This window comes from Spermophilus citellus (assembly GCF_964194105.1).
Source record: "Spermophilus citellus genome assembly, chromosome: 5".
In the NCBI taxonomy this organism is placed as follows: Eukaryota; Metazoa; Chordata; class Mammalia; order Rodentia; family Sciuridae; genus Spermophilus; species Spermophilus citellus.
The window spans coordinates 81,899,757-81,912,764 of NC_138186.1; the positions used below are offsets into that span (position 1 = coordinate 81,899,757).

General features: G+C 41.7%; 1 protein-coding gene across 1 annotated transcript in view; it reads right to left on the reverse strand.

The window, feature by feature from the left end:
- The window catches only part of B3GAT2 (beta-1,3-glucuronyltransferase 2), a gene marked incomplete at its 5' end in the record, with an annotated part of 63,365 nt that overhangs the window by 16,906 nt on the left and 33,451 nt on the right, over positions 1-13,008 (reverse strand). The window contains one exon of the mRNA XM_081293998.1: positions 12,014-12,158. Within this exon, the coding sequence (XP_081150124.1) occupies positions 12,014-12,158 (145 nt within the window). The remainder of the gene's footprint in view (positions 1-12,013; positions 12,159-13,008) is intronic.

Consider the following 13,008-nt stretch of genomic DNA (forward strand, 5'->3'; position numbering starts at 1 on the left):
TTCTCCCTGGCTGCAGTTCATAGACACCTCAAGATTCAATAAAACCAAAACACATGCCGCCCACAAACACCAAGGCCAACCCCAGAGGCAAAGCTGTAACTGACCAGAGGCAGATCCCTGAAATGAGTATCTGCTCAAAGCTCCCTGAGTCATTCTGATGTACGCAGTCGAATTAAGCCGCTCCGGATTAGATCCACCTCAGGGAGCCCTCTGAAGTGCAGCTCCCTTTTTAAATCTCATCATAAATAAATAAAAGATCCATTTATAACTAAAAAATATTTTTTAAAAATGACAATGCTGTCTCAGAAGGAATAAGGCCGCGGTATATATTTTTCATTTTGATAATCTTTAAGCTAGAAAAGGAAAGCAAGTTAAAATCAATGAACTCAGCAAATATGATTCAAGCTACCACTGTCAGGGACATTGCCTGCCCAGAGACACCAGAAGAGTCAGGCCCTCTCTCCTAGAGGCAGTCACCAGTCGGCCAGGCCCAGAGGACAGTAACATGAGCGCCACCTCGTGGTCATATGCACAAGGGCAGGGTTCTGAGGGGAACAAGTGGGAGGGGCATCTAAGGAGGACAGAAAATCAGGAGTTTCCAGACAAAGAGACTCCTGCATCACTGATGCCATGTGAAGGGAGACTAGAAATTAGGCAGGCGAACATGGGAGACAAAGTAACATTCTATATTCTGAGCTGGACGGCAGCATGTGTCACTCTTACTGATCTTAGGACCATCAGCTTAGGGCAATGGGGGCTGCCCCTGCAGTTGGCAATGGTGGATGAGGTGGAGACTGAAGCACAGATTGCGATTGGGGTAACCTTGGCTGCTCAGGTAGCCCTGAAGAACTCGGGGTAACGTTAACTTCGGAAGCCAGTGCAGAGAGGTATGACAGTCAGAATTCATGGGCCAAGAAATTGGAATGTGTGCCAGCCCCCAGGTTACCTGTGCAGAGACACAGCCCTTAATCCTATTTACACAAATAAACTGTCTACCTCTGTATAACAAATTCAAGATGAAAAGTGTATCTGCCGATGCTCTCAGGAAAGTCAGGTTGGAGAAAAAAACATTTCTTCCCTTTTGTGACTTGATCAGAAAATGAGAATCGTTCTTTTAAATCCTTCCTCACACGTCACTAGTAATTTGTACAATGAATACATGCGTGTGCTCCACACAGACTTCCTCACTCACAGGGACACATGGGACACCTGCTGTTACCGAATACCTTGCAAATCTGAATGTTACAAGTGGTCTTTTCTTTTGGAAGCTCAGTGCTTTTGTTTGCGAAGGTAGTGATCCTCTTGCCCCACAGTTCTCTGCCCATGCTGGCCTCTGGGGTAATCGAACACAACTTTAAGCTCTCCATCTAAAATCATTTGAGGGGCTGTGGCATAGTGGTAGAGGCTCAGCGGTAGTACTCGCCTGGCACATGCAAGGTGCTGGGTTCAATCCTCAACAACCCCATAAAAACAAATAAATAAAATAAAGGTATTGTGTCCAACTACAACTAAAAAAAATATTGAAATTGGTTGAGTTCAAAGTCACAGTCTGGTCTCATTTCTTGATTAAGATGAAGCACTCATTGAATATCTATAATGTTGTAGTTGGTGCTTTGTAATATTTTATTTCATTCCCCCTATTCTGTAGATGAAGAAACAGAGGCTCAGATTAACAATGTGGTCTTTTGGCTGGAGGTGGGGTTGAGTTGAGATTCAAAGCCAAGCCAAGTGGCCCATTGCTGCAGATGCACTGGCCCAACTTTGAGCAGCTGTTAATCACTTACTCCCTGTGCTACCTCAGACAAGCTACTAGCACCACTAGACCTCAGGCTCCTTACAGTTAAAGGTAATAAATCTAGCAATCTCCGACAGAGTTTTGTGAGAATTAAATGAGAAAGAACAAAGTGCCTACAAATGTCTGGTAAACACTCAGCAAGCAATATGTGTTTACTAGACTTCTGTGATACAAAGAAAACTTCAGGTTTTCAAAATTCTTAGTCTTGAATGAATGGTTTATTCATTGATGCCTTGAAGGGAATTCCAACACATAAATATAGAACAACTAAGATTGCAGGAGGATGGTATCCTGGAACCCCTTTTATGTATTTTCCCAGCAACTACTAAAGGGCTCTGTGGAAGGCTAGTGGTATAGTTCAGTGATAGGTCACTTGCCTAGCAAGCCCTGGGCTTGATTCCCAGCACCCCCCCCACACACACACATAAACAAAAGGTGGAGGGGCTGTATGGATCCTGTCCACTCTACCTCTGCCTTGCTCTCCCCCCTCACCAGCCATACTAGGGAAAATTCCCTGATTATAAGCACCAAGATGAACAGGTGCTCCTTACCTCCATTCAACACAGCAGTGACCACAGAACCTGTGACATATTAGATGGGTACCTTGCCTTCAATTCCTTAGAAGGCCCCTTGATGGATACAAAATGAGCAACAGGCTTCCTATGGCCAGAACATCACACCACCATCCTTGCGGCTCTGCAAGTTGTCAGGATAGGATTATCACCTCTGGCAGCTAAAGGTGAAGTCCCAAGTTGGTCCCCTATTATGGTACATTAAAAGGCACCCTATGATATATCAAGTCACTCTATTGAAAACACTCAATAACTGAATCTTTCTTATATGGAACATTGATGCATGGAAAACAGCAGGCTTAAATTACCAATGGCTCCAAAGGAACAAAAAGGTCACTTCATTTTCTTGAAGTGTTTATATTCATGACGCAAAGTAAACATCATTAGTTTTGACTCTGCTCCTTGGGCTTAGATGGCCTTCTGATCCAAGTTGGCTTTCAGCTTATCACAGTATTATCTGTCAAGAAAGCATTTGCCAAATTAACCCAGACAAAATTTCTTGTTGACAAGTATCAAGACAAAGGAGCCCTGTATCACTATTATTTCTACATCCTTGCAGAGAACCCACAGGAGAGCATCAGTGACCTTCATGGAATTATCTGTCGGCCCTGGCCCTCTCCACACACAGTCACCATTTGCAATAGCCTTTCAAAAGTACATTTTGGGAATGTACTCCAGAACAGAGCAATGCTCAGAACCTTCTGAGGCTGGGTTTGAGGTCCCTGCTGGATCAGGCACAGCGTGCACAAGGTGGGTCATGGCTTCTGCCCACATGGAGGCTGCATCCCGGTATGTGTGGGGGAGTTTCAACAATGACACAGATGTCATGCAACTGTGGCAAGCACTATGGCTCATAAGCACAGGAGCATATAGATATGGCAAGTCCTGATGGGGGTGGGGCTGTCAATCTGGGACGTCAGCAAAGGCTTCCCTGGGAAGATGGCTGCATGGGGCTGAGTTGAGGAAAGCTATCTAAGCTTACCCCATAGTATCTGCGGGGGTGGGGGGGAGGTCAGGATGTACTGAAGGGATTGGAAGCCCCAAGGCTGCAAATCTGGATGGTGGTGGCCCCCGCCAGTCTCTGGCAGTGACAGAGAGGTAGAGCTGTCTAGCCCAGAGCATGGCAGTCTCTGAAAAGCTATAAGTAAGGGGCAGCTGAGAAATTCATGAAATATTCCTCTTCTTTCTGCTTTGAGGTACAGTGGGGACACCAGAGAACAAGGAAGAACATAGCAGATACTATCGCCATCTTCCTCCTCATCTCCAGTCCCTGCATACTCCAAGTTCTCCACCAGGAAAAGGACCCCAATGCACCCAGAGTAGTAGGGTTTGTGACACACACCCCCACCCCCGCTACCATACAGACTCCTTTTTTTTTTTTTTTTTGCATAACTGGTGTTCTGATTAATAGACTGTTTTAATTATCCAAAATGACTGTATTTTTTCTGCCTGTAAATTACATTCAAAGGATAATACAAATTACACCAATTAAAACTAAACGAAACTTAAATTTAACACATCAGTTATCATCACATCATACAACAAAAAAGGCGTTAAAAAATCTAAATGTCTGCTGATTTATGAGTATAATCTGAAATGGCTTGTTAAAATTTTATGTTCCTAAGAGCTGTGGTATTTAAGGCCTCCTCTCACCTCCCACCTCCCTATCTTGGCCTCAATGACCCCTCCCCAGATGGCCATGGAGCCTCTGGACATCCCCGCCTTTATTCTGCACCTGCCCACATGTTGTTGTTTTTTTTTTTTTTAAATACAATTCTAATGTGTTAGTCCCTACTTGAAAAATTTCAAGGTGCCTCTCAAGTATGACCTCTGCTACCCCCTTCTCCTGAACCTGCCCCATGGCAGTTCTGTTCTCTTAAATGTAAACCCCAGACATTCCATTTGCACCTCACTTGCTACCTCATGGTATAGTCAGTGCTATGACCTTAATAGTCTCTGTTTTCTTTCTGCTAAGTACAGGGACAGGGACTGTAAATTCCCCACAGGGTCAATGCAATCCTGTGCTATGTAGAATTTGGGATGTCACTTCTCCCTGTCTATTAACATCAGGCAGAGGGTTGACTCCCAACAACTGCCCACTTCTTGGTTTTCTTACTGCTCTCACCTGTAATCCAGGAGCAACAGGTGATTCTGCCCAGGTGAAATTATCCATTGAAGGCTCTGATTCCCCTTATTTCCTCTTCTTTGGGACTTGGGTCACTTTTCTCTCTTAAAGCATCATTTGTCTCCCCCATTATTAAAGAAAAACAAAAACCTCATCCTCCCTGTCTCCTGCTCTTACCCCTTCTCAGTACTGCCACATTCCCTGGGGGAGTTGTCTCTGGCCCTCCTACCTCTTAGTCTCCTTGGGCACTCCCAGCCCAGCACCTTCCACCTACTCACTTCCCTCAAAGCTCTTGGGCCTTTTAAATCTCCAGAGAGGAAAAACTACAGACAGCTGAAAAGATGCTGATGAGTCAAATGGTAGGAAAAGCTAAACCTCAACAGGAATAGGAGTACGAGCAGGGTAGATCCTTTCACCAGACTCCACCCTTAGAACTCGCCAAAAATCACACACCCTTCAAGATGAAGGGACCTTGGAGTCACCCACCTTGCTTCTCCCCACCACAGTCCCCCCATAGGCCTTCTAGCCTCAATTTCCAGAGCACCCTTTGTAATCTCTGTCTCACCAAAATGGAACCTTCTCTACCCTTTCACAGATCAAGCTTCTCCCTCTTGCTCTAGTGGAAATGACTTTTCTCTGACAATTTTGCTGACCTTTTACTCCTCTTGTATTTAGACCCTTTCTTCTCTCACTTCCTCTCTTATCCCAGGGAATAGTCTTGCCACCACCATCCCAGAGATGCCAAGTATGTGCTTCTGTCTCTCCCAATTCCACATTCCCCAAAGATCTTCCTCTTCCACCATATGAGACATCTAACAGCTGGATTTGTGATTCACCCACCTCTTCTCCCCAGCTACTGTGGTCCCACATCCATCCCAACACCCCCTTGCCCGGCCATGTTTCCTTCCCTGGTTCCTCGCCTGCAGCCACTGTAAGTGACTGTTCCTACAGAGGCAACCCAGGACGTCCAGGTGAGCATTCCTGGGTGAGCTCTTCCATTCTCAGGGCTGACAAACACATGTCCACGGACTCCAGGACAGAGAGCTAAGAGGCCTTCTAGATATCTCCTCCTCCTTAGGAAGCCACACAGGAGAAACAGTTTTATCACTTTTTGATCACATCTCATTTTTACCAGTTACACACACAAAAATAATAATTCACAGAACTGAAAGTGACCTGTGACATCATTTAATGTCCCTTTGCTTTTGTGGATGAAAACAGTAAAACAGAGATGCAGATGTGAAAGTTACCCCTTGCTGAGCCTATGGTATAACAAAAAAAAAAAAAAAAATCTGATATTTGGGCAGAATTCCTGGCAAGCAACTTTAAAAACCCTTGAAATATCCTCAATTAGAGGAGCAATTTTGTTATGTTAACGAGGTGACTCAGGGTGGGCCCCTAAGTAGCTTTAGGTTGGTGGCTGGTCCCCAGAAAGAACAAACATGGAATTAGAAGGTCCAGATTTGGGGCCAGGCCTGTAATACCAGCAGCTCAGGAGGTTGAGACAGGAGGATCATGAGTTCAAAGCCAGCCTCAGCAATGGTGAGGCACTAAGCAACTCAGTGAGACCTTGTCTCTAAATAAAACACAAAATAGAGCTGGGGATGTGGCTCAGTGGTTGAGTGCCCCTGAGGTCTGCAATCCCCTCAAAAAGGTCTGGGACTTTGGGCTTGGAATCCCAGCAGCTCAGGAGGCTGAAATAGGATTGCAAGTACAAAGCCAGCCTCAACAACTGAGTGAGGCCCTACACAAGTCTCAAAATAAAAAAATAAAAGAGCTGGGGATGTGGCTCAGTGGTTGAGCACCCCTGGATTCAAGAAGATTGGGATTTTGGACCAGGACACCTCTGAGAAAACCTGGAGACTCAGTTCAATCATAAAGCCAATGACTTAATTGATCATTGTACAAAATGAAGATTCAATAAAAACTCTGGACAGGGAAGTCAATTGGAGCTTCCTGGTTTGCAAAAACATGTATATGTGCTGGGGGGGGGGTACTTTTAAGAGGAAAGGACACAAAGGCCTGCTCTTACCCTCTCCCCACTAGCCCTCTTGATCTGGCTAGTTCTAATTTGGGTCCTTTACAATACCACTATAATGGTAAGTGCAGCGCCTTTCTGAGTCTAGCAAGTCTTTCTATGAAATTATCAAATTTGAGGGAACTATGGGAAGCATCAACTTTATAATCAGTTGTTCAGAAATTCTGGTGGCCTGGGCATCCCTCGAGTGTGGCCAGCATCTGGGTCCTCTAACTTGTGGGGTTTTTACTAACTCCAAGTGATTTGTGCCAGAATTACAGTACACCCAGCTGGTTTTACTGGAATGGGGTGCCTACTGTGTGCCAGGAACTTGACAAGGAACAGTATCTATAGTCATTCATGGAGCACAGTGCCCTGCCTGCTGCCTCCTAGATAATAACATGCACGCAAACATGGAGAATCCAAAATAAGTATCTCGTCATTAAGTTCCAAAATTTTTAAAAATCTACACCTTCAGACTAGGCTGAAAATCACCTCAAGTTTAGTTCTTTCAAGCAATGGTTCTCTCTGATATTTTCTTAGAAGTGGTCAAAATGAGTCTATCACTTGAAAGTAATTCCCAGCCCTCAAAGTGGAACTAAAAATGGTATATGGACTGCTTCACTTTTAGCCAGCTGTCAGATACCTGAGCTGTTCTAGAGTCTACTAGTAGAAATCCCAGGGTCTCACTGAGTTGGCAGAGTAGTGTATCCACCAATCAACTACCAAATCCAACTGCACTCTGCTCCTAGGGCCAAAGTTCCATGTGTAAAGAGAACTGTGTTGGGGTTTGTGTTAAAACAAGGCTTGGGCCAGGCACGGTGGCACATGCCTTCAATCCTAGTGACTCAGGAGGCTGAGGCAGGAGGATTGCAAGTTTCAGACCAACCTTAGCAACTTAGCAAGACCCTGTCTCAAAAAAAAATAATAATAATAATAAAAAGGACTGGGGGGTGTAGTTCAGTGATAAAGCATCCCTGGGTTCAATTCCCAGTACCAAACAAACAAAACAAAACAAAAACTGTGGCTATGGCCTGTTACAAAACCTCACAAGGACACAATAAAAATAAAACTATAGACCAATATCCCTGATGAACACAATTGCAAAGATCCTCAATAAGGGGCTGGGGTTGTGGCTCAGTGGTGGAGCACTTGCCTTGCACATGTGAGCCACTGGCCTCAATCCTCAGTACCACATGAAAATAAATAAAATAAAGATACTGTGTTCATCTATGACTAAAAAAATAAAAAAGTATATTAAAAAGATCCTTGATAAAATACTAGCAAATAGAATTCAATAGCACATCAACATGATAGGCCATTATCAAATTGGTTTCATTCCAGGGATGCAAGGATGGTTTGACACATACAAATCAATAAATATAATATATGAGATACACAGAAAATAAATGTCATACTGTAGATAGAGAAAAAATATTTGATAAATTCAACATCCCTTCATAATAAAAGCCCTGAGTAATTTAGGTATTAAAGAAGGACTATACCTCAACATAATAAAGGTTGTATATGAAAAACCCATAGTCAATATCATACTGAATGAGAAAAAAGTGAAAGCAGTTCCTCTAAGATCAAGAACAAAATAAGGGTGTCCAATTTCACTACACTTATTCAATATATTGCTAGAAATTTTAGATAAAGCAATTAGGAAATAAAAGGCACACAGATGATATGACTCTATACATAGGAAAACCTAAAGACTCACCAAAAGAGTATTAGAACTAATAAAGGAATTCAGTTAAGTAGTGGGATATAGAATGAGCATGCAAAAATAAATAGCTTTTCTATACACCAATAATAAATTTGCTACAAAATCATGAAAAAAATCTCATTCACAATAGTCACAGAAATAAAACAAAACAACAAAACACACCATAGGCAGGAATAAACTTAATTTAAAAAGTAAAAAGACCAATGAAAATTATGACACTGAAAGATGGAAAGAACTTACAATTCATGGTTTAGAAGAATACCGATTAAATGTCCATAGGACCCAAAGCACTCTACAGATTCAATGTACTCCAACAAAACACTGATAACGTTCTTTATAAAACTAGGGAAAAAAATCCTAAAATTCATATTGAAATGCAAAAGACCTTGAATAGCTAAAGCAAACTTGAGCAAAAAGTGCAAAGCTAGAGGCATCACAATATCTGATTTTAAGACATATTATAAACTCACAGTCATAAAACCATGATGGTATTGGAGTAAAAATAGACCCATAGACCAATGGAACAGAATAGAGAGCCCATAAATAAATCCACACAACTTCAGCTGACCAAGGTGTCAAAACATACAATGGATACAAACCTCTTTAACAAATAGTACTAGGAAAACTTCCCACATATACAAGACAGAAACTTAACCCCATCCCTCACCCTGCACAAAAAAATCAACTCAATGTGGGCCAAAGACTTTAATGCAAGACATGAAACTCTGGAACTACTAAAGGAAATATAAGAGAAACACTTCAAGATATTGGTATAGGCAATGAGTTCCTGAATAAGACTCATAGGAAGCAAAAGCAAAAGTTGACAAATGGGATTACATCAAACTAAAAAGCTTCTGCACAGCAAAGGAAACAATCAATAGAGTGAAGAGTGTACCTACAGAATGGGAGAAAATGTTTGCTAGCTATTCATCTGACAGAGGGTTAATATCTACAATACATAATTCACACTTCACAACAACAAAAAACAAGTAATCCAATTAAAAATGACCAAATGATCTGAACAAATACTTCTCAAAAGAGAAACTATAAAAGACCAATAAATATGTGAAAAAAATATCTTTAGCTATTGGAGAAATGCAAATAAAAACCACAAGATACCATCTCACCCCAGTTAGAACAGCTAACTAACATAAAAATAACAAATGTTGGTGAGGATGTGGAAAAAAGAAACACTCAGACACTGTTGGTGGGAATGTAAATTAGTTTAACCACTACAGAAAACAGTATCAAAATTCCTTAAAAACTAAAAATACATCCACCATATGATCTAGCTATCCCAACCCTGATTACATATTCAAAGGAGATGAAGTCAGCATAAAAAGAGATACCTACCTACATACCCATGTTTTGGGGGCACTATTCACAATAGCTAAGATACGGAATCAACTGAGGTCTCTATCAATAGTGGAATGGATAAAGAAAATATGGTAAATATACACAATAGAGTATTATTCGTAAAGAAGAATGAAATCCTGTCATTTGCAGGAAAATGTATGGAACTAGAGGACATCACATTAAGCAAAATAAGCTAGACACAGAAAGACAAGTGTTATACATTTCACATGTGAAAATTAAAAATAAATAAAGAAAAATGACCTGAATGTAGAAGAGGGATTATTAGGGATAGTGCAAGGGGAAAGAAGGGAGCAGGGAGGGAGTTAAGCATAGAATACAAGTGACTGGACATAATCAATACACAATGCATACATGGGTGAAAATATCACAACAAATTCCACTAATTTGCAAAGTTACTATGTGCAAGCTGAGTGTGGTAGTGCATATCTGTAATCCCAGATACTCAGGAGGCTGAGGGTAGAAGGATCACTTGAACCCACAAGTTCAAGACCAGCCAGGAAATGTAGTAAGATCCCATCTCAAACAGCAAAGTAATATGTGGTAATGATTACAATAAAAATTAAAAGAGGAGGAGGAACAACAACAACAACAATAGTAGCAGTTGTGGTCGCTTTAGGAAATATTAGGACCAAAGATCTGTCCACTGACTCCTTTGTATTGTATTGTATTTGCTCTTTCCAAGGTGGGAAACTAGCAAGAGGAAGGATCTATTAGCAGACCTTGGTGGTCATTTCATGCCATTTCCTTATTTCACACAGGACACTAAATCCCAGGGAAGTGGAAAGACTTACACTAATGTTCTCTAAATTTTCTGCCCAAGGCTATCTGCAGTCAAGCCAGAGGCTCAATTTTCAAAAGACACATTACGATCAGCCTTATATTTTAACAACTATAGACTCAGACTAGACTGGAAAGGCCTCTTTCGAGAGTCATCAGACTTTCCAAATATGACTCATGGGCTACTCCATCTGCCTCCAAGTAAATATTTTGGCTGAGAAGCCAGCCTAGCTGTGGGGCTATATGAAAACCAAGGGTATGGCTTTGGTTGTGAGAAGGATGGAGAGGTCAGGGCATGAAGGACATGGCAGAGGGTGACCAGGTAAGAGCAAGAGATGTAGACTGCCCTGGGGATCAAAGATCACAATATACACTCCCCAAAAAACAGGTGCTCTGGAAATGTCTGTTAAATGCCAAGTAAAGACATCCTATTTCGTCCTCTCTCATGATGCAGTGTGGCAGATCCACCACCCAGCCATTCACGAGAGCTTGGCCCCCAACTTACTCCTCGCATTCTTCAACTCTTGCTCCCTTCCATTTATAGTATCATCAGAATAAAAGTGGTGAATCCAGTTCACAGCACAGCCTTCATCAATCAAAATTCTGAGCACAGAGATTTTGACTGTGGTTGGGAAATATACACAAAGTTTTGGGCAAGCACAGGCTGACACACAGGCAGCCCTGGTGATGGATGAGATCAATTTTTGAAGACTTTCTGCCTTCATCTTCCAGGTTACGGATGTCAGATTTTTTTTCCCAACTCTCAGCCTCATATTCCAAACTACAACCTTCCACAATAATCAGAGGCATTATTTTATATAACCTCTAGAAAATGAGTCACTTTATGATAAAATAGCATTTTAAAACTTGTGGTGTACTAAAGGTCTGATTCAATTCAGTTGGTTGGTTTGGATGAAAATATAAAAGTTATACTCAAGGGATGGGGATGTGGCTCAAGTGGTAGTGCGTTCGCCTGGCATGCGTGAGGCACTGGGTTCCGTCCTCAGCACCACATAAAAATAAAATAAAGACGTTGTGTCCCCCGAAAACTAAAAATATTAAAAAATTCTCTCTCTTTAAAAAAAAAGTTATACTCAAAGCTAAGAAATGCTTAAAAAACTAGTAATCCATTTTATATTTTAGCTACTTAATGAATGTATAAATAAGGCATCAAATTTATCAATAAGCATTAAAACGGCTTGTCAATTTTAAGTTATTACTAAAGGTATCAATAAAATTGGTATGTGTTTAATATATGAATCAGTCTTCTTGAGAGAGGCACCAAAAGGTTCCAGCTTACAGGGGCCAGGTCTGATTCTCACTGCCAAACCCCAATGCTCAACCCAGTACCTGGCTTGTAAATGTTTGTTAGATAAAGGGTCAGAGAGGTGGCAAAATGGAAAGGAATAAGCATTTTCTGATCACTTCCAAAATCAATCTCCACATGGACTAACCAAAAAGCCTATCTTGAATGTTTAAATATTTTACCTGCTGAATATGTTATGATCTAGGATTTTATCCAAATTGGGCTTTTAAAGCCTCCTTTTCATGGAGCCTGTTGTAAATGGAAGCATCCTAAGGGCAGTCAGGCAGGAACAAATGTCACCATCACACTCCTCACCTGCCATGTCGATGGCAAAAGGCCTGTCTGCTCTCCAGCCGGTGTACCAACCAACGACTTTTCCATTTTCCACCAATGGACGTTCATAGCGTCGACCACCAACCAGGCCCACTGGCCAGACAGAAACCTTACGCGTGGTTCGCATCTACAAAAGGGGGAAAGAGATGTGTTTTAAGTTTTGTTAGGGAAAAGAAGCAAGGAAAGGAACATGACCCACACAGAAGAAATCCGAGGGATTGGTGGTACATATTTCAAAAGATGAAGGTTTCTAAACAGAAGCCTTCCGTAGGTATATATGCAAGCCCAATTCATTATGGTTTGGCCACTAAGTGCCCTCATCATCTACTAGTATAAATGCGGCTGGTTTAAAGCTCAAGCCTTAATAGAAAGCAGGTGTCAATACCTGAATCACTTACTGGAAGCTAAGTTGAGGCTATTGAATATTTTCCATTTGTTTCAAAGTTGAATCTTTCACACAATACTTTGTATCTTCTGAACGGAGAAGGTTTACTTCCCCTTCAGGGAACTTCATGACTCAGTAAGAGCAGCACTCAGAGGAGCCATGGGAATGTCCTTTCTTTTAATTTACAGCTGTATATACACAGACATCTTGGCTGGGACATTAATAATGGGATCCAGACCCAGGACAGTAGGCATCCTACACAGTGACAAAAAGAAACACACACCCTTAAAAAAAAAAAATACCTGCCTTTCAAGGCAGTCAGGCCAAAGTAGAGAAGATAAATGCCTCACACAGGTGTTGAAGTATTTGATATTCTTCCTGCCACATGGTTATGCATGGTGGAATAGCAGTTAACACACCCTCATCTGAAAATTATTTGCTGTACTTCTTTAAGGGGAAATGTTCATAAGAAAGCTTGTCAATTTCAGGCAGCATTTCCAAGGAAAACCATCTCTATTGCCATCTTCTGCTAGCCCACACAGCACTGGAATGCAAATTAGCACTCTTCCTTGGGCAGATGCATAGCATGCTG